At 45.3% G+C, this 19624-nt stretch overlaps 1 protein-coding gene across 4 annotated transcripts in view; it reads right to left on the bottom strand.

Moving 5' to 3' along the window:
- Positions 1-765: 765 nt before the first annotated feature.
- USP13 (ubiquitin specific peptidase 13) overlaps positions 766-19624 on the bottom strand; it is a 123741-nt gene continuing 104882 nt past the window's right edge. For 2 of the 4 annotated variants that reach the window (XM_060242559.1, XM_060242562.1), the window contains 6 exons: positions 19389-19565; positions 14091-14234; positions 11830-11994; positions 7558-7719; positions 4195-4279; positions 766-3243 (listed from right to left, as the gene is read on the bottom strand). In XM_060242559.1, the coding sequence (XP_060098542.1) occupies positions 3150-3243; positions 4195-4279; positions 7558-7719; positions 11830-11994; positions 14091-14234; positions 19389-19565 (827 nt within the window). In that variant the 3' untranslated portion in view covers positions 766-3149. Of the gene's footprint in view, positions 3244-4194; positions 4280-7557; positions 7720-11829; positions 11995-14090; positions 14235-18682; positions 18710-19388; positions 19566-19624 lie in introns of all 4 variants that reach the window. The other 2 variants (XM_060242560.1, XM_060242561.1) reach the window with 2 other exon arrangements.

Here is a 19624-nt window from a genome sequence, read left to right as displayed (position 1 = left end):
GAGAATCAACTGATTTGTGCTTGCCAGGGAGGAAGGGGAAAGTGGGTGGGATCCTGCCAGCTTTACTGGCAACGCTCTCCTGGATCTCAGGAAGGGGTTTCACATCCCTTCTTGCCTGATCCTTTTAACTTAAGGTGCTGGGGATTGAACTTAAGGGACCTTTTGCATGCAAAGCAGATGCTCTGCCACTGAGCCACCGCCCCTCTCTAGTTCCCCTCCTCGCTGCAACCACCATCCCATGTAAACTTGATCCATGTCAGTTCCACAGTCCCTTGCGTAGCCTTTCTTGGCGGTTTAAGGTCCCCTTCCTCCCTCTTTTCCAAGTGTCTTAAGTGGCAGCGGCAAGATAAATTCTAATATGGGAGCCTGATCTTGAACATATATGAACATATAAAGCTGCCTTATACCGAATCAATCCCTCGGTCCATCAAAGTCAGTATTGTCTACTCAGACTGGCAGCGGCTCTCCAGGGTCTCAAGCTGAGGTTTTTCACACCTATTTGCCTGGACCCTTTTTAGTTGGAGATGCCAGGGATTGAACCTGGGACCCTCTGCTTCCCAAGCAGATACTCTACCACTGAGCCACTGTCCCTCCCCTTGGGACAAAATTATTTTGTCTGCTTATTTGAAGAGGCTTTCTTCAGCGATAGGAAGATGCTTTGGTTTTAATTCATTGCCCTAGATGAGTCTTGCCCAATGAGTCTTGCCAATTTGCTTGGAAACAGTTACTACAAAAAAGAAAAAAAGGACCCCTAGAATCCAAAGATATGAGAATTTTTTTATTAATTTAAAACAATTGCAACAATCTCTCATTCATATGCCTTTACACGGCAGGCAAATTCTCTCCAAAACTTGGAACAGTGTTTCAAGCAAACAACTCTGAATGGCGCGAAGCACTTGCCCACTTTTGCGAACGCTTTCCAGGATTCAGTAATCAACTTCGAGAGGTGGGACGGGGCTCCTACAGTGATCCCCATCCGATTTGAGGAGTGGGGGAAGGTCAAGTGAGGAGAAGAGATGACATCAAAAAAGGCACATCCAGCTCCACCCTGATTTTGCATAGTCATCCAATGCCACAGAAAGTCAAACGTCACAGAAAAACAGTGGAATTGCCGCAAAGGTGGAAGACAAAGGCCACTAGGCAGGAGACGCCATTTTTAAATACTGCAACTGGCATCTAAAACATCCACCTGACAGGGCTACCAAGTTAACAGTCCAGATGTCTTAAAATCCTTCGTGCTGCCACAGCCACACGGGCAAGACACAACTGTACGGAAGATCACACAGAGGTGCTGTGTGTTAATTACGGCAGAGTGTTTTTCCAACGACTGCAATTTTGTGTTGACGCTTGCTGGAAGCAATGCCTGTATCTGCCACCATGTTGCTTCCTCCATGGGGCTACTTTGCATTTTAAAGCATCCAAACCGGCACCATGTTTACTGTGCAACTGCCTGAGTTATCTTGTCAGTGTGCAGATTTGGAAAAGTTGCTCTGAAGCAGGTTTCCTAGGGAGAGGCTAAGTAGGATTCTATTCACAGGATGATCGTCTGGTAAAGATATGCTCATTACCCTTCAGCTGCAAGTTATATGCACGCACTCATCTGATTGCTTTAAAAAATATATAAGTGCACCAAAAGTTATAATGAAATAAACCTTCACTGATAACGGGACTAAATGCATCTGTGGAGATCAAGATGTCTGTACAAATAACACTGGTAGAGAATAAACTGGAAAAGACCAGTTCCTAGGTCTGATAAAGGTTTACCGTTTGATTCCTTGCCACTGAAATGTTACCCATATTTTAACACTGATTCTGCATTAGTCTTCGCGATGAGAACATGAGAAAACCAATGAGAAATTAATACAAATGGGCACAAACCTGAACATTCTGGTTCAGTTTGGGGCAGTACCTGAACTGAACCCAAAATGCTCCAAACCGAACCAGCCAGTTCAGGTCTCCTTTTCTCTAAGCTGCAGCAAACTGTAACCAGAAGAAAGGGAGGATCTGCCCAGGAAGGGTTAAATGGCTGGTAGCCATTTAACTCATCCATTTTGCTTCTCCCTGCTTCGAAGTAGGAGGGTGTGAAACTGGCATGCTTAATGGCTTGTGGACATTTAAACCTAAGAGCTGATGGGACAACCTGCCCTGCCTGTTAGCTTTAAATCTCAACACAAATACTCTAGATGAACAATAATACCTTCACACAAATATCGGGTGTATAATCTATGATTATACGCACTATATTTGTGTGAAGGTATTATTGTTCATCCAGTGTATTTGTGTAGAGATTCTCTACTGACATTGGTACCTGTTTTGTATTTTTACTGTTAGGCTGTAAACCTAACAGTAGGGTGGGTGCATTTCCAAGCAGGGGAAAGCAAAAGCCACCACTGAAATGGCTCGCAGCCATTTAAACCTAACAAGTGAGCTGTTAGACCCATGCCGCTCAATTGTTAGCTTTAAATAGCCTGAAGAGCTAAACTGGACAAAAACCCAGGAAATATTTGGGGAAGGCACTTTCCCTGAATATTGGTTCACGGGCTCTAAACTGGGCCAAGTTCATGCCAAATTTTGGCTTGTGTACTGGGATTCATGCCCATCCCTAGAAATTAACACTTAGAAAGCATTTTTATCTTCTCCCCCCTCCCCTTAGTTTGCAGATGTCAAAGAAAGAGCCAATAAACTATAATCGAGGGTTTTTAAAATGATCTTCTAAACACCTCCCCCCCACCGGCCCGGCCTTGGGGGGGAAATGTACCTTTAAACAGAGGCTCTGAATCATTTTCTGATCTGGTGGAATCTAAAAGAGGATCTTATTTTCCATTGTTCATCAGTCCCTGGAAAATAATTCATTACAACTTTGTAAGTTTTGTGAAATGAATGGGTGATACTTGGCTTTATTGGGACATGTCTCCCATTCATTTCAAAGGGAAACAGACTTAGAAGAACATCCCATGGCCTGCACCCTGGTTTGGGGGCTGCCGGTGTCAACAAGGGTTCAGCTACTGGCTGCGGTGAGAGCAGGATCACAAACTTTTGCTCTTGGTATAGAGGCTTGGGATCCCACGGTAAAATTCTGCTGGTGGAAAGGAACAAGACTTCCGCACAAAAATAAAACTGAACTTTGCAAATAAAAGCTAAACTGAGGCCTAACTTGGTATCCTGTGATAGAAGTAAATATAGCCCAGCTCTTTGGGTGGCCGCTCAGAGGCACAGACTTTCAAGTCATTGTAGATCACCCATCTGAAAAGAAAGAGAGACAGACAGCGTGAGGTTCCTGGACATAAACGGGCAGCCTTAATCCTGAGCAAATTTGAAATGGACCAATGCCATTTTTTCCCTCTCAAAAATTTCCCTTAAAAATTGAAACTTTTCCTGTTCCCTGCTCCTTGCCCTTCTCCTCCCTGAACGACACCTGCTGGAAACTGGCTAGCCCTTCTCCATTCTGTGACAACCCCCAGGGAGACATCTTAAGGACCGATGAGGGGAACTCTTAAGGCAGTGTCTGAGGAAGGGCCGTGACCATCTTTCCTCACACAGGGGTGCAGCCAACCAGCTTTTCTGCTGGTGAAAAAGTGGTAGAAGAGGTTCCCTTTGACCACCCAAACAAGGCTATGCTGGTGATTGTGAGGACAAAAGCCATGTGGGAATGGGGGCTGTAATGCAGATGAGAATTAGGAGAGACTGAGAGGGGAAAAACTGGCTGGATTTTACCCACAGAGAGGCACTGGTTTCCGCCAAGAGCAAATGCACAAAAAAACAAAACCAGCTACCAGGACAGCGCTGAAAGTGCTACAGTTTTGCCACTAGTTAGCCAAACATCTCTGTTCCACGTGCTGAAATCTTTAGCAATTGTTTGGGAGAAACAATAGACGCAGCGGCCAGCAGTGACACAGCACACACTTGCCAGAAGATGGCACATAATGGGAATAGGAGATAGTGATAGAGAGGGTATCAGGATCACCTGACTACTAGTTGTTCAGTGAAGAAATCAGAGAAACATGGCCGGGGGGGAGGGGATCTTGATCATTAGAAATGGTATCTGCCTCATACAACAACCATAACTTAGAAAATGGCCCCGTTCGTTTTAAGAGGACTTCCTGTTTAGCCCTTTGAAGCCTCAAGTGTCAGAACCCTGGCCAGCCCTTGCGCATGACATACCCTCTATAGGTAACAAATCCCCCCCATTCTCACCTTCCCTCCTTTTTGAGATGGCAAACGTAGTGGCCGCTCATTGTAGATGTTCCCATGTGACTGACGAACCCAAAGAGCTCATATCCTGCGCAAAGAAATATCAAGTATTGTAAGTGAGGATGGAACAGCAGTCCTTACTAAAACTTGCAGTGGGGGACTGTGAGATTTCCATCAATGGGGGGGAAAGGTGTGGAAGTCTTATACCATTGATGGAAATCTCACAGGTGGCAATTTTCAATGAGATCCGAGGCCCTTATCTATGGAACTAAGCAGCCTTGGGAGGGAACTGTTTGAAAACACACACGTACACATGTCCCACCCTGCACACCAACCATTTTTAAATGTTTAGATGCATGCCAACATTACCTAGACAGCCGGCCAGAAGCGAACTTGGCATTTGGAAAACATCAGAAACAGGCATGTAAATCAGCATGGGCCTATATCCATATTTCATGTGGGTCCATCAAGCAGGAATACAAAAAGCTGCCTTATACTGAATTAGACCATTGGTCCATCAAAGTCAGCATTCAGACCGGAAGTGGCTCTCCAGGGTCTCAGGCGGAGGTCCTTTGCATCACCTACTACCCGGTCCTTCTCTAACTACAGATGCTAGGGAATGAACCTGGGACCCTTGGCATGCCAAGCAGATGCTCTGCCACTAAGCCACAGCCCCTCCCCACAAGGAAGATGCAACTGGTCCTTGCTTCACCACAAATGTCTTATCGATCAGGCATGAAATACGCATGCAACTGTCACGTGTGATGTATGATCTGGCGTGTGTGTCACACCATGTCCAACAGTGCTCTGCCATGTCTGAACATACCCTGTAGTCCCCCCCCAGCTTTGTTTGGATTGCTCGAGGGAGGTCCTGGAACATATGAAGCTGCCTTCTACTGAATCAAACCCTCAGTCCGTCAAAGTCTGTATTGTCTACTCAGACTGGCAGCAGCTCTCCAAAGTCTCAAGCTGAGGCTTTTCACACCTACTTGCCTGGACCCTTTTTAGTTGGGGATGCCGGGGATTGAACCTGGGACCTTCTGCTTACCAAGCAGATGCTCTACCACTGAGCCACCTTCCCTCCCCACTAATGCAATTGTGAAAAGGTCTCACAAAAGGTAGAGTCAAAGGCTACTTGCTACTGCCACACTACCAGAGATAATCAGTGTTCCCTCTACGAACATAAGAACAGCCATGTTGGATCAGGCCAATAGCCCGTCCAGTCCAACACTCTGTGTCACACAGTGGCCAAAAAAATTATACACACACACACACACATACATACATACGTACATATACATACACACACTGTGGCTAATAGCCACTGATGGATCTCTGCTCCATATTTTTATCTAACCCCTCTAAGCTGAGTTGGTGTGAACTAGCTCAGTTTTTTAGCCTCCGGCTCACAAGTTTTGGTCTTAGCTCAGGAAAAATGGCCCCAGAGCACAGTAATTTATTCAGCTCACAACTTTAATGTCAGTAGCTCACAAAGTAGAATTTTCACTCACAAGACTCCACAGCTTAGAGGGAGTATTGGAGATAATATATACAGGACAAACCCATTGTGTTTACAGCTTCTGGCCATCTATGGCTGTTGCCAAAGGAGAACTCCATCTTGTGGCTCATTGTTAGGTTGATCTTGAAGGGATCATACCAACCTCAGGGTAAAGATGGAGGTCTGCATGGGCTGGAAGGCTCTTCCAGGGGAAAGAGTCAATGGTGAACGGATGGTCTGGGTAAATGCAATCCCTCCCCCTCAAAAAAAACACCACTTCATTGTACCTGAGGGAAGCTTGCCCCCCCTCCCCCCAGGGTATTTGTATCAGGAGCCAAGGGACTATCCAGATCCGAACTGGTCTACCAAGACCTCAGGCAGCCCTGCTTCCTAAAATTCTTTATTGTTAAGTGACAGGGATTGAGTTGAGGCCTGTTATACAATCATGCCTGTCTCTCTGACAAGAGTGTTAGCATGTTTGGTCCTGTTCCATTTTTAGGGATGCATTAAACAAAAGAAACCATTTGCATACACCTAAAATAACGGTGTATGAACATGCACAGTTAATCTGTGCTATCAGTGAGGCAGTAGCTAGGAGCGGTTCATTTCTGAACTGGTCTTTGGTAAACCAAGTTACACGCATGTGAAGCTCTTTCTTTCTACCACTTCTCACCTAACTTGTATCTTGTGCTCTCCCAAGTCCTACTGCCACAAAATGGAGATGATCCTGGGGTAGCAAACTAACTGAGACAAGACTCAAACAGTCTGTGGGAAACAGCAACATCACCTAATGTCTCTGTTACGTAGGGCTTTTTTTTTTTAGCAGGAGCTCCTTTGCATATTAGGCCACACACCCCTGATGTAGCCAATCCTCCTGGAGCTTACAGGGCTCTTCCTACAGGGCCTACTGTAAGCTCCAAGAGGACTGGCTACATCAGGGGTGTGTGGCCTAATATGCAAAGGAGCTCCTGCTACAAAAAAGCCCTGCTGTTACAGATCCAACCTGAGGCCGAAGGAGACTTCCTCCAACTTAAATTCAAGTGCAGTAGTGCCTTTTTTTTGCCGGCAAGTCACAGCTGTCTTATGGTGAACCCTGTAAGGTTTTCAATGCAAGAGAAGTTCAGAGAGGGTTTGCCATTGCCTGCCTCTGCATCATGATCCTGGTATTCCTTGGACGTCTCCCATCCAAGTACTAGCCAGGGTCAGCCCTGCTTCGTTTCTGAGATCTGACGAGACTCTCCTGTCCTGGGCAGGAGTGCCTTAAGAGACCAATATCTGACAAAGGGAGCTTTGACTCTTGAAAACCTGAAAATCTTACTGGCTGATAAAGTGCTAGTGGACTTGAATCTAGTAATTCTACTGCAGACTCAACACAGCTGCCCTCTGAAACAATCCAACTCAACTGAGACTTCCATCGGCAGACAGTTCCACAAGAAGATGATGATGATTTTGGATTTATATCCTGCCCTATACTCTGAATCTCAGAGTCTCAGAGCGGTCACAATCACCTCTTCCTTCCCCCCCCCACCACACACAACAAACACCCTGTGAGGTGGGTGGGGCTGAGAGGGCTCTCACAGCAGCTGCCCTTTCAAGGACAACCTCTGCCAGAGCTATGGCTGACCCAAGGCCATCTCAGCAGCTGCAAGTGGAGGAGCGGGGAATCAAACCCGGTTCTCCCAGATAAGAGTCTGCACACTTAACCACTACACCAAACTGGCTCTCAAGCCGGAGAAAGGTTTCCAGCTTTGCTCAATGGGGTGGTAGGATGCTGGTTTGATCCACTCCATAATTCGTTGTTCATCCAAAACCTAGTAAATGCTATTTTTTAATTGAATAAAAAGAATAACTGAAACGCAAGTACTCACGTCCAGATCCATCTTTGATCCTGGGGCCCTCTGGATCTGATTCGGCAAGGATGTTGGCGTTCACGTGGTTCTCCATGTCCATAGTCTCAGAAGTGGTTTCATTCCCTTTGGGATCTGGATGACTGAAGATCCACTCTATTGCATGCTCCAGATTACTATTCTGTCAATGCAATAAAGCAAACCGGTAAGATAACCATCAGCATTCTCAACCGCAGCTTGTATGCATCTGTCATTAGGCAGAACTAGCACTTGGCCACAAGAATCTGTTGCCATGTTCTTCTATTGGTGTCTTCCACGAGTGAGTGAAGGCTTTTTGGTTTCCTTTGGTGCACACCCAATAACAGTCATTTGTCCTTCTCCCTGGTTCTGGTGTTGTCTGTTATGGGTTTAAATTTAAATTATATTATTACTTTAATCAGGACGCTTTTTTTGTAGAAAAAGCCCAGCAGGAACTCATTTGCATAGTAGGCCACACCCTGACACCAAGCCAGCAAAAAAAAAAAAAAAAAAGCCTTGATTTTAATGTTCAAACATTTCATTGTTTTCAGTGCACCACCATGGGGACCCTGGTCAGGGGGAAAGATGGCATAAAAATAAACGGAATAAGTCTTGACCAGCTCCTGCTGCTATTTCAGCTGCAGCAGGGAGGCTGCTGCTTGAGGCTGATTTCTGAAGCTCCCATAAACAGCAAACAAAATCACTTCAATTTAACAGGGTACGCTGTGACAGTGTTTCATTCTGGCCAGAACAGCAGTTATCTTAGAGCCCAGAACCATGGCCCCCATCATCCCATGTCCCATATACCACACCAGTAGGTAACTTACATCCAGCTGAGCATACGGTTTCATGTTATGCTAGTGAGCTGCTCTCTTAATGGGGCAGATGTCACGCCTACAGTCCAACTTCAACACGCTGTGGGTGAGGCAAAAGTTGTATGCGGTGCAAGAAGCATGGAAGGCACCCAGGGTGTTGTGGGTAACAGATCAAATTAAGTCTGTCACAGCAAACTAGGGAGGGGAAAGAAGCTAACCAGCCTTGTAATGCGCCCTATTCTAGTTTCGTCATGATGTTTTGTAGTCAATGGCCTCCACTATCTGTTTCATACCCCTGAAATAGTCAGCTCTTGCCTACTAACCTCAGGCCAAAACAAATTAGTCTTTAGAGTGTCACAAGCTTCTCATTCAGTCCACTGATTCTCAGTCCCTGAACGTTTCTGAATTTTCATTATAATCCCTTGTGACGGACTATGAAGGGTTAAAGGCCTCACAGAGTCTGAGAATCTTTGTGACAGACTGTTCAAAGAGCTTCAGTTAAGAACTGACATTTTTAACACTGGCTGGGGACTGGGAAGGAGGCAAAGAGTTAACACTATTTACTAAAGCAATATATTTAAGTTTTTAAAAAAATATATAGACCCATTCATTTATGTTTGCAGCACATATATTTATGTATAAATTTATTTTTCCAAGTGTAATTTTTGTATTTTTTTTCTGTCTACTGACTTGCTATTGTATACTTATTAATATTCAATAAAAATATGGGGGAAGGAGGCAAAGAGGAGTGAGAGGATCACATTGGATCCCTATTCAAACTGAAAATGGACAGTGCTGATCAAGGGGGAACATAATACAGATTTATAAAATTATGAATGGGGAGGAGAGAGCTGACAAAGAGAAATTTTTCTCCCTCTCCCAAAATACTAGAACTTGAGAGCACTCAATAAAGCTGATGGGCAGTAGGTTCAGGACAGACAAAAGGAAATACTGTTTCACACAGAGAGAGATTAAAATGTGGAATTTGCTGCTAGAGGATGTGGCGATGGCCATGGGAATAAACAGCTTTAAAAGGGAGTTAGATAGAGTCATGGATGATGTCGATCAATGGCTGCTAGCCATGGTGGCTGAGGGGAACCTCCACATTCAGAGGCACTAATCCTCTGAATCCCAGAGCCAGGAGGCAACATCAGGGGAAGGCCTCGGCCTCTGTGCTGTCCGGAGGTACTGGTTGGCCATGGTGTGAGACAGGATCTGGGACTAGATGGACCACTGGGCTGATCCAGAAGGGCTCTTCTTATGTTCTTACCAGGGAGACCCAGGTTCAGATCCCCAGTCTGCCGCGGAGGCTTGCTGGGTGATCTTGGGTCAGTCATTCTATCTCAGCCTAAGCTGCCTCACAGGTTGGTTGTTATGAAGGTAAAATGGAAGAATGGAGATAACAAAGGGACACCATACTCTGGGCTCCTAGGTGGAAGGGTGGGATAAAAGTGTACTACATAAAATAAATCCATAATTGCCCACTTTTACAAAAGGTGCTGCGGTTTATAAATGCTATGTTGCTGCTGTTGCATGTTCTAATCTGCCTTTCTGTCCCCCACCCCCCTCTTACCACACATCACTTCAATCTCGCCAAGACTGAAAATGCAAGCACTGGCACAGTGCTTTGTAGATGTCTAACTAAAGGTAAACTATCAATAGCCTCAAACTGAGAAGGGACAAAGAAAGGAAAAAAAACCTGGTGGGAAAAATCAGAAATACACCAGTGTGTTCTCTTGAGAACCTTTTTTTTTTTAAAGTATTGCCAATTGAAAAAAAAAATCCAATTTTTTTTTTGTTGTGGAATAAGAAAAATACTTCTAAAGTAAGAATGTAAAAAACAAAAATGTTCAGGAGGGGATTCCTATAAAGGGATCTGTCTAAGAGGGCACTTTTGCAGCGCAACAGGACTGTAGCATATCATAATATCTGTTGCATCTATAATCCTGTTTTTACTGCACTACCCTGAACCTCTGTAATCCACTCTCAGTATTGTTTATGTTGCATCGTGCCTTAAAGCAGCTTTCAGTTTGCGTGGTTTCCTAACCACTGCCTTGTCTGTCCGTTTGAACTGTTCTCTGTATTTCACAATCCATCTTGAATCTCAGCGAGGAAAGCAAGCTATAAACTAAGTGAATAAAATAATGTTGCTTTCTACAAGTCAGGGAAGAGCTCCTTTGTGTTAGGGTCAAAGGCTTGAATTCTCATGATCACCTGTGGTGCATCCTGCCCTCCTGACTGAGAGTCCATGGCATTGAATAATCTGCAATGCTAGCCATCTATTTCTCCTGCTCTACACCTATAGCAGCAAACAACTCCCCAGAGAAAGCATATCCAAGGGCCTTCTTGGCCAGATCTGCTGCAGCTGACTGCAACTCAATGATAAATGCAGAGTTCTACATCTGGGTAACAAAAAGTGAGAAGCGGGCATACTGGGTGGGGGATAGACTTCTGGGTGGCAGTGCATGTGTGAACAAGATCTTAGGGTACAGATGGACTGTAAGCTAAATTATGAACAGTGAGCGTGATGCAGCGGCAAAAAAGGCTAATGCGGTCTTGGGGTGTATCTACAGAAGCATGCTATCCTAATCGCAAGATATCCTAGTCTCTCTGTACACCAGATTGGGCAGGCCAAACTTGGGAGTTCTGGAGGCCTCACTTCAGAAAGGATGTGGACAGAATGAAGCTGGTGCAGAAGACAGCAATGAGGATGATCAGAGGGCTGGAGTCCAAGCCCAATAAGGAAAGGCTAAGAGACTTGGGAAGGTTCAGTCTGGAGAAGAGGAGGTTGAGGGGGGATATGATTGTTCTCTTTAAACATTGGGAAAGCTGTCACTTAGAGGAGGGCAGGGAGCTGTTCTTGTGGGTAGCAGAGGATAGGACTCACCATAATGGGCTTAAATTATGGGTGGAAATTGTCAGCAGGATATTAGGAATAATTTTTTTTACAGCAAGAGTAGTTCAGCAGTGAAATCTGCTGCCTAGAAAGGTGGTGAGCTCCCCTCACCATCAGCATTTAAGTAGCGGCCGGACAAACATGACTCAGGGATGCTCTGTGCTGATCCTGCACTGAGTAGGGGGCTAGACTAGATGGCCTGTCTGGCCCCTTCCAGCTCTATGATTCTAGGACTACAAGGGTGTCAGGCAGGGCTTTTTTGTAGCAGGAGCTCCTTTCCATATTGGGCCACACCCCCTGATGTAGCCAACCTCCAAGAGTTTACAGGGCTTTTCGTACAGGGGCTACTGTAAGCTCCAGGAGGATTGGCTACATCAGGGGTGTGTGGCCTAATATGCAAAGGAGTTCCTGCTACAAAAAAAACCCCTGGTGTTAGGCACTGCTTTGAGGAATGACATGCATTTACTGTATCAGCCTTTGATAGTCACATTTGATGATGACGGGTTAAGAATGCCTGGATCCCAGCCCTTAATCAATGCAAAGTAACTGCCGGACCACTCACAGTTGCCCGTAATGCCTGGATAGCGACATTCCGCTGGAAGCCCATGGAGGCAATGATGGCCACCATTTCTTCTGGAGGCTGGTTATCCAGCCCAAGAGCTCTCAGATCGCCTGCCCCCGAGTAAGCAGCTGCTCCATAGCCGGGAATGGCCAATGGCTCGGCAAAATCTAGAAGACAGACAAAGGCAAAGATTCAGATCCATGCAAAACAACCAGCTGGCTCTCCCTAGCCAAGGTGCTACTTTATGAAACATCATTATTACTCACACATGAACAAATGCAAGAGAAAAATGGCCATCTCGTGGCATATCGGAGTAGTGCTGATAGGGATGGAAGAGGCAGAGGTTGCAGGGCAGCTGATTAGTCACCTGTCCAATCCACATCCCATGAGTAGAAGGACTTGCCTGATCGTGAAAGGCAACCAGCAGTAGTCAAAGAGTGTTGGACTAGAGATCCGAGAGCTTTGAGTTCAAGTTTTTGTTCAGCCATGAAACCTTACTTGGGCCTCTTTCTCTCAGCTTAAGCTACCTCACATGGCTATTGTTAGGTTAAAACAGAGACCAGGGGTGGAATGACCAACCTAAGTTCCTTGGAGGAAAGGCAAGATAAAAATGTATTACAGAGATTTTTGCCAGCTCCCCCTTCCTGCTGTAGACCCCTATGTCATACCCCGTGGCATGGACACTTCAACCCAGAAAAGGGCAACTAGAATGATTAAAGGGTTGGAACACTTTCCCTATGAAGAAAGGTTAAAACGCTTGCGGCTCTTTAGCTTGGAGAAACGTCGACTGCGGGGTGACATGATAGAGGTTTACAAGATAATGCATGGGATGGAGAAGGTAGTGAAAGAAGTACTTTTCTCCCTTTCTCACAATACAAGAACTCGTGGGCATTCGATGAAATTGCTGAGCAGTCGGATTAAAACGGATAAAAGGAAGTACTTCTTCACCCAAAGGGTGATTAACATGTGGAATTCACTGCCACAGGAGGTGGTGGCGGCTACAAGAATAGCCAGTTTCAAGAGGGGGATAGATAAAAATATGGAGCAGAGGCCCATCAGTGGCTATTAGCCACAGTGTGTATCTATATGTGTATATATATAATTTTTGGGCCACTGTGTGACACAGAGTGTTGGACTGGATGGGCCATTGGCCTGATCCAACATGGCTTCTCATGTTCTTATGTTAACCCTTTGCGGCCATTTTTCGATAAGAGTAGAGGGCAGTGAGAAGGGGGAGGCAGGAGAGATCCATTTCATGAGCAGAGTTCCTCTGGCAGCCCTTTGGAACCTGTTGCAACTCGTGGGCACAGTTCCCTCTAAAGCCGAGCTAGTGTGAGCTAGCTCACAGATTTTTAGCCTCCGGCTTGCACATTTTTGTCTTAGCTGAGGAAGGATGGCCCCAGAGCAAACTCCTTTATGCTTTGGCTCACAACTTTAATGCCAGTAGCTCATAAAGTAGAAATTTTGCTCACAAGACCCCATAGCTTAGACAGAGCATTGCCTTTGGGATAAAAATGTAGGAAAACGGGGCAGGAAAAAGTTTGTAAACTGAAGGGGGAAAAGAGTCTGATTCTCTTTCCCTCTTCCAGGGCATCAAATCACTAGCACAGATATATGTGAGCATCTGAGCTGGTAAAAATATCCATAGACTAACAGAGTGTCAGACCCAGGTTCAAATCACCACTCCATCATGCAAGATTGCTGGGCCACCTTGGGCCAGTCACACACTCTGGGCTTAACCTACCTCACAGGATTATTGTTATGAGGGAAAAAATGGAAGACGGGGAAAGGATGCTGTAAGCTAAGATGGATCCCCAATGGATAGAAAGACGGAGTATAAATGAAGTAAAATAAAATAAGTAAAAAAATATATGTGGACTAAAAGCCTGTGGATTTATTTGCTGTCAACAGAGGCCTACATACACGGCCTTTTCTGTAGCAGGAACTCCTTTGCATACTAGGCCACACATCCCTGATGTAGCCAGTCCTCCAAGAGATTAGGCCCTGTAAATTCTTGGAGGATTGGCTACATCACAGGGGTGTCTGGCCTAATATGCAAAGGAGATCCTGCTATAAAAAAAGTCCTGCCTATATCAATTCCAGCTCTGTGATTCTGTAACGATAAGCCAATCCAGGAGAGGACTGCAAAGCAAACTGAGGTTTGATTCTAGGAAAACAGAAACATGGAATGCTTACACCTATTCTGGCAGCCAAAAGAAACATGTCTGTTAGATATGTGCACACCTCCACTCAGTTCACAGACCTGGTTCTTCCATATGGGCAATGATCCAGTTGAAAGCCACTTCGGCGCCCATGCTGCCTGTGTAGTACACAGCCTTTCGACACGCTTCAAGCGGAAAACCCATCTCTGCCAGCTGCATTACTGAAGATTCGTCAATGTCTGGAGCTGAGGAAGAGAAGATGTTTCAGGCATCTAAACCATGAGCTGATCCTCCACTCATCAATGAACAGGACTATGTATGTCAAATATGGCCCAAAGCTGTGGAATTTACACAGAGTCTCAAATGTGGAACAAACCAATGGTTCTTGCTTACTTAAATGGTGTTTCTTGTCCTCACCTGTAATAAAAATGTCAAGGCTGACCACAGCAGTTCCTCAACCTTCCAACTTATTAGAAACAAGCTGCACAGATGCGTATACTCTTGACTGCTCTGCACCTGTTCCTTGTTACCTCAACATCTCCCCCCCCCCCCCGCTTACAATAGCAATTGTTCTTCCCTTTATTTAATTAGATGCCTAACCTGATTTTTAAGCAATTCTGTAGAGTCCTTTGAAATTAGTTACTTGCACATTTTGCACATTTAGAAAATACATTCTCATCCTGTTAATTTACTCAGAGCATAGCTTGCCTGCCATCTCTGTTCATTTTGCACATTTAGAAAATACATTCTCATCCTGTTAATTTACTCAGAGCATAGCTTGCCTGGACCAAAGTTTGGAGCGGCACACAATACAAGAGACTGTTCCTCTCAAGAACAGCGTACCGATTTAACATGAGTTAACATCCATGTAAATTCCTGCAATGATCTTGCAATCTGCAGAGATCCAGCTTTGCTCCGAAAAGCAACAAAGCTCTTGAGATGATCTGTCAGAGAAATGACGCCCCACATCTCTGAGAAATACAAGCGCCATTGATGGTCATTGGCTAGTATGAACCACCACAAACATCTGTTGAGCCCTCTGACATTTCCCATGCAAGGTCAAGGGAGAGCAGCAGCAGCAGCAGCGGTGCAGAGTTTTCAGTAATTCCAAAATACGCAAAGAGTTAAGCATCAAATGCGCTGCGATTGCTCCGCAGCAACAAATTGGCCAATCAGGATAAAGTGAAAGGGTGAGCAGATGGCACCTCCCTTTGGTATTCAAGCTCAGACAGGCTTGCAGATGTTCCTTATTACTTGAATCCTGGATAAGCACTGAATTAGACATCAAGGGGCACAGCCTGAGACCATCTAGGGTTCTTTTCCCTTTAATTCATGCTTTCAGTCCTGATACAAGGGGGGTGGGGAGAGGAAAACCTAGTTCATTCTCTTCCAAGCCTAAATACACACGGAACACACAGGCTTTGCCTAGAACAACAGCTGTGTGTTTAAGTTTTCTTTTCCCCATCTGTAAAATCTTCTAGAAGTTCTTGCACTGGCTCTCACCATCCGGAACAATTTGGTGCTACCTGCAAGCATAGCCACTTTGCTGCTCCCCTCCCCCATTCCAGTTCATTTACGGACAAACTTAATAGCACAGGCCCAACTATCAGCCTGTGAAGATCCCCGTGGCTTACTATTGCTAGAACTTCCTGCTTATTTCAACTCTTTGCTTCCCTGTGGTTCAGTTAGTTTCTAGTTCACGAGAAGGTATCTGTCCTCTTCTTCCACAACCACTAAATTTAATGAGAAATCTTTGGCAAGAGACATCAATAAAAGTTTTGTGAGGAAGTCAAAAGCTAGCCTTGCCTCATCCCATGTTGGAAGCTAAGCACGGTCAGCTCAGGTTAGTACTTAGATGGGAGATCACCAAGGAAATCCAGGGTTGCTATACAGAGGCAGGCAATGGCAAGCCACCTCTGTTCATCTCTTGCCTTGAAAACCCTGCGGGGTTGCTATAAGTTGGGATGAACTTGATAGCAAAATATTATATGTCTTCTAGGCCATCCTTTTCCACCTGTGTTAATCCCTCTCAAAGAACGCCAAAGTGTGGGTCAGGCAGGACCTCCCTCTGCAGAAGCCATACTGATCCTTCCTCGGTAAGGCTTGTTCCTCAGTGAGCTCAATAATTCTATCCTGGGCTTTTCTGCAGCAGGAACTCCTTTGCATATTAGGCCACACATCCCTGATGTAGCCAGTCCTCCAAGAGCTTACAGGGCTCTTCTTACAGGGCCTACTGTAAGCTCCAGGAGGATCGGCTACGTCAGGGGTGTGTGGCCTAATATGCAAAGGAGTTCCTGCTACAAAAAAAAGCTCTGATTCTATCTCTAGTGACAGCTTCCACCAATTCACCCTGAACAGACTTTGGCCTACCTGGCCATCATCTGGGATTTCTTTTTAAAAACCAGCCATACATTTCCTACTTCCAGTCCTCTGGAAGAGAGGCCTACAATGTTTTGCTAGATTGATAATTTCACATTTCAGTTGATTTGAAGGTCCAACTCCAGCACTTTCTCTACTAAACCATTAGTTTGAAGCCTCCTCCTTAAAGTTGTAGATTTTCACATGCAGGGAAATTTTAAACATAGGGGCACAGTCAGTTAGGTGACTTCTTGCCCTCCTCTTACACACGTGTGTGTGTGTGTGTTGTAAAGTGCTATCATCACAGTTGACCCCATAGGGTTTTCAAGGCAAGTGACCAACAGGTGGTTTGCCATGGCCTTCCTCTCTCCCCATATGAACACCAGAGAGCACTGAGGTCAGCCGGAAAAAACTTGTTGACTACTCCCGGACCGAGAGAGGTGAAGTTGCAAAGCACCCGTAACCGGGCCTTCTCCTCTATAGCCCCGAACCTATGGAACCAACTTCCAGAGGAAATGCGGGCCCTGCGGGATCTTGAACAATTCCGCAGGGCCTGCAAGACCTTCCTCTTCCGACTGGCTTTCGCTGACGAAGAAAGAAATTGCTAATGATAACTGCCATCATAAAAGAACAAATAGCATTAGCACTTTTATTAATTTAATTAATTAATTTTTAAACTTAATTAGAATTTTAATGTTTAAATGTAATTTGTTTTCCTTTTCTTTGCCTTTCTGTATAGTTGAAATTTAAATGATGCTGTTAGCCGCCCTGAGCCTGCTCCGGCGGGGAGGGCGGGATACAAATAAAATTATCTATCTATCTATCTCTGCATAGAACCTTGGAATTCTTTGGTGGTCTCCTATCCAAGTACAAACCAAGGCTGCCCCTGCTTAGCTTCAAAGACTGGGCTAGCCTGGACTGCCAGGTTAGGCCCCCTACATATATTCTGAATCAACTCAACCCTACAAAGTCATGCTAAATATCCGAATCAGCTCTTTTACTACTATATGGAAAGCAGAGCTGCAAGGCGAAATGATGTTCACTGAACACACATGAAGCTGCCTTATATTGAATCAGACCGCTGGTCCCTCAAGATTGATATAGCCTACTCAGACTGGCAGCAGCCCTCCAGGGTCTCAGGCAGCCGTCTCTTCCATTTGAGCCCAGAAGACCATGACGATTGGCCAGACAACAGCTTCTAACCATCCCTGGCCCAAAGGACATCCAGCACACCTCCACTAGGACCAGGGCTTTTTCAGCCCTGGCTCTGACCTGGTGAAATCAGCTCCCTGTGGAGATTTGGGCCCTCCCGGATTTGTTATCATTCCGGAGGCCCTGTAAAACGGAGCTGTTCCGCCAGGCCTATGGTTGAGGCAGGCGGGCGTCCTCATCCTGTTATACCTTCCAACTGGCCCCCCAGTTATGACTGCCACCTGATTGGGGCCGACACTGTTGACATCCTTGGGCAATCTAAGCTGCCTATGATAATTATGCCTTCTGTGTTCTGTGTCCACATTATCCAGGCCACCCTCAATTAATTCTGATCTACTGTTTTAACTGTTTAATTGCACTGGGTTTTTTTATTGTTGGTTTTAATGATTTTATCATGTTGGAATCCACCCCTGAGCCTGCTGTGGGAACGGGTGGAATATAAATATACAGAAATAAATAAATAAAATAAATAAATCACCTGTTGCCTGGTCCTTTTTAACTGGAGATATCAGGGATTGAACCTGGAACCTTCTGCATGCCAAGCAGATGCTCTGCCTCTGAGCCACAGACCCTCCCCTCTGGGGTCTCATTCACAGAGGATGGGACTCTCAATGACAGTATGAGATATCCCAACGGAACCTCCATGTTCTGAGGCATCTGAACAAAATCAGGGAGAATACCACCCACATATTCTGCTTATTTGAACACCAGTTAACTGGTCCACTGTGAACAGAAAGGATGAACTTTTGAACTCATCCAGCAGAGTTCTTACATTTTTACTTAATTTAGTTCTCTGGTTGGCGCCCATATTCACAACAAAGGAAATCAACCTTTCTAATTTTCAAGTCAATTATGGGCAATGATGAAGAATATATGCCGCTGCAGAACCCAGGCCAATGATGTCGCCCAACTACTGTACTGAGATGCCGTCAAATGTTCCACCAAATGCAAGAAAACACAGGAATGCAACGAAGCTAAAAGACTTTAGAGAACTTCCATGCATCTCTCTCTCTGCAGACACAGAGCCTCCCCTCCCCCCCAAAAAGCATCAGCAAGGAATCTTGTTGCAAAAGCTTGTTTTAACAATTAAAAAAAACACAGCACAAGGAATTGTGGTACATACGGTCCATGAAATGGTTCATCATGCCATCTGGAAATTAAGAAAGTAAAGTGAAGGATATGGAGTTTGCATTGGAATGGCCTGAGAAAGGAAATGGGCCAGTTCTGCAGCAAGGGCTAATGTGCAATTAGAGGTGCCATGTTCCACAGGACTAGAACGAAAGAGCTTGAGTCTAGAGACGAAGCCGATCGGGCCAGTGGGCTGAAAAGTCTAGCTGCTATAATTAATGCCCACGCGTCTTACAGAACATCTCTAGCCCGACTAGCAGCCAGATTAGCCTTTGGAAGTCAAAGCTGTATTCCCCATGCTCTGAACCTTGTCAAATCGCAGACCTGAAAATTCCACTTTTCAGCACAGACAGCAGACTGGGAATGGATACACTGTCACTGCTTGACTGAACTCACTCAGTCCTAGCTCCCAGTCTTCCTCTTTCTGGCTCCTTACCTTATTTCTGGGCCAGCTCTCCAGAGCTCAACTACAGCTCTTAAGTGCATGACTCACAAATCCTCAAAGGCTTCTGGAAACTGGAACCCTACTGGCTTATTCTCTTGCAGACATAGCCTTTGTTTGCAAACAATGGCTGCTATGCATGGGATGCATCATGGGTACATTGAAGGTTGTTATCCAAGGAAAAGTTTTATGTGAAGCTGCAGACTGCAAAGGTGACAAAGGAACCGACCGACCAAATACAAATAGAAGATCAACTAACAGTTCTGGTGGAGAATGGTGGGGAGGTAGAGTTCCTCGTAGTAGTTGGCAGTACCTTTGGGGTCATCAGGAATGATAATGGGCGGAGAGATGTCTGGAAGTTCCTCCTCTGCTGGCTGCAGGCCTGTGGCACGGAGGTGAGTGATGTCCAGGAGATCTGGCATGTCTATGGAAACGTCTGCAAAAAGCACAGCAGGGTAAATAAATAAACGAGCCCGCTAAGACATTAAAAAAAAA

This window comes from Heteronotia binoei, chromosome 6 (assembly GCF_032191835.1).
Source record: "Heteronotia binoei isolate CCM8104 ecotype False Entrance Well chromosome 6, APGP_CSIRO_Hbin_v1, whole genome shotgun sequence".
Taxonomy (NCBI): domain Eukaryota; kingdom Metazoa; phylum Chordata; class Lepidosauria; order Squamata; family Gekkonidae; genus Heteronotia; species Heteronotia binoei.
Note: the sequence above shows the minus strand (reverse complement) of the source record. Positions and strands in the feature narration are given on the sequence as shown.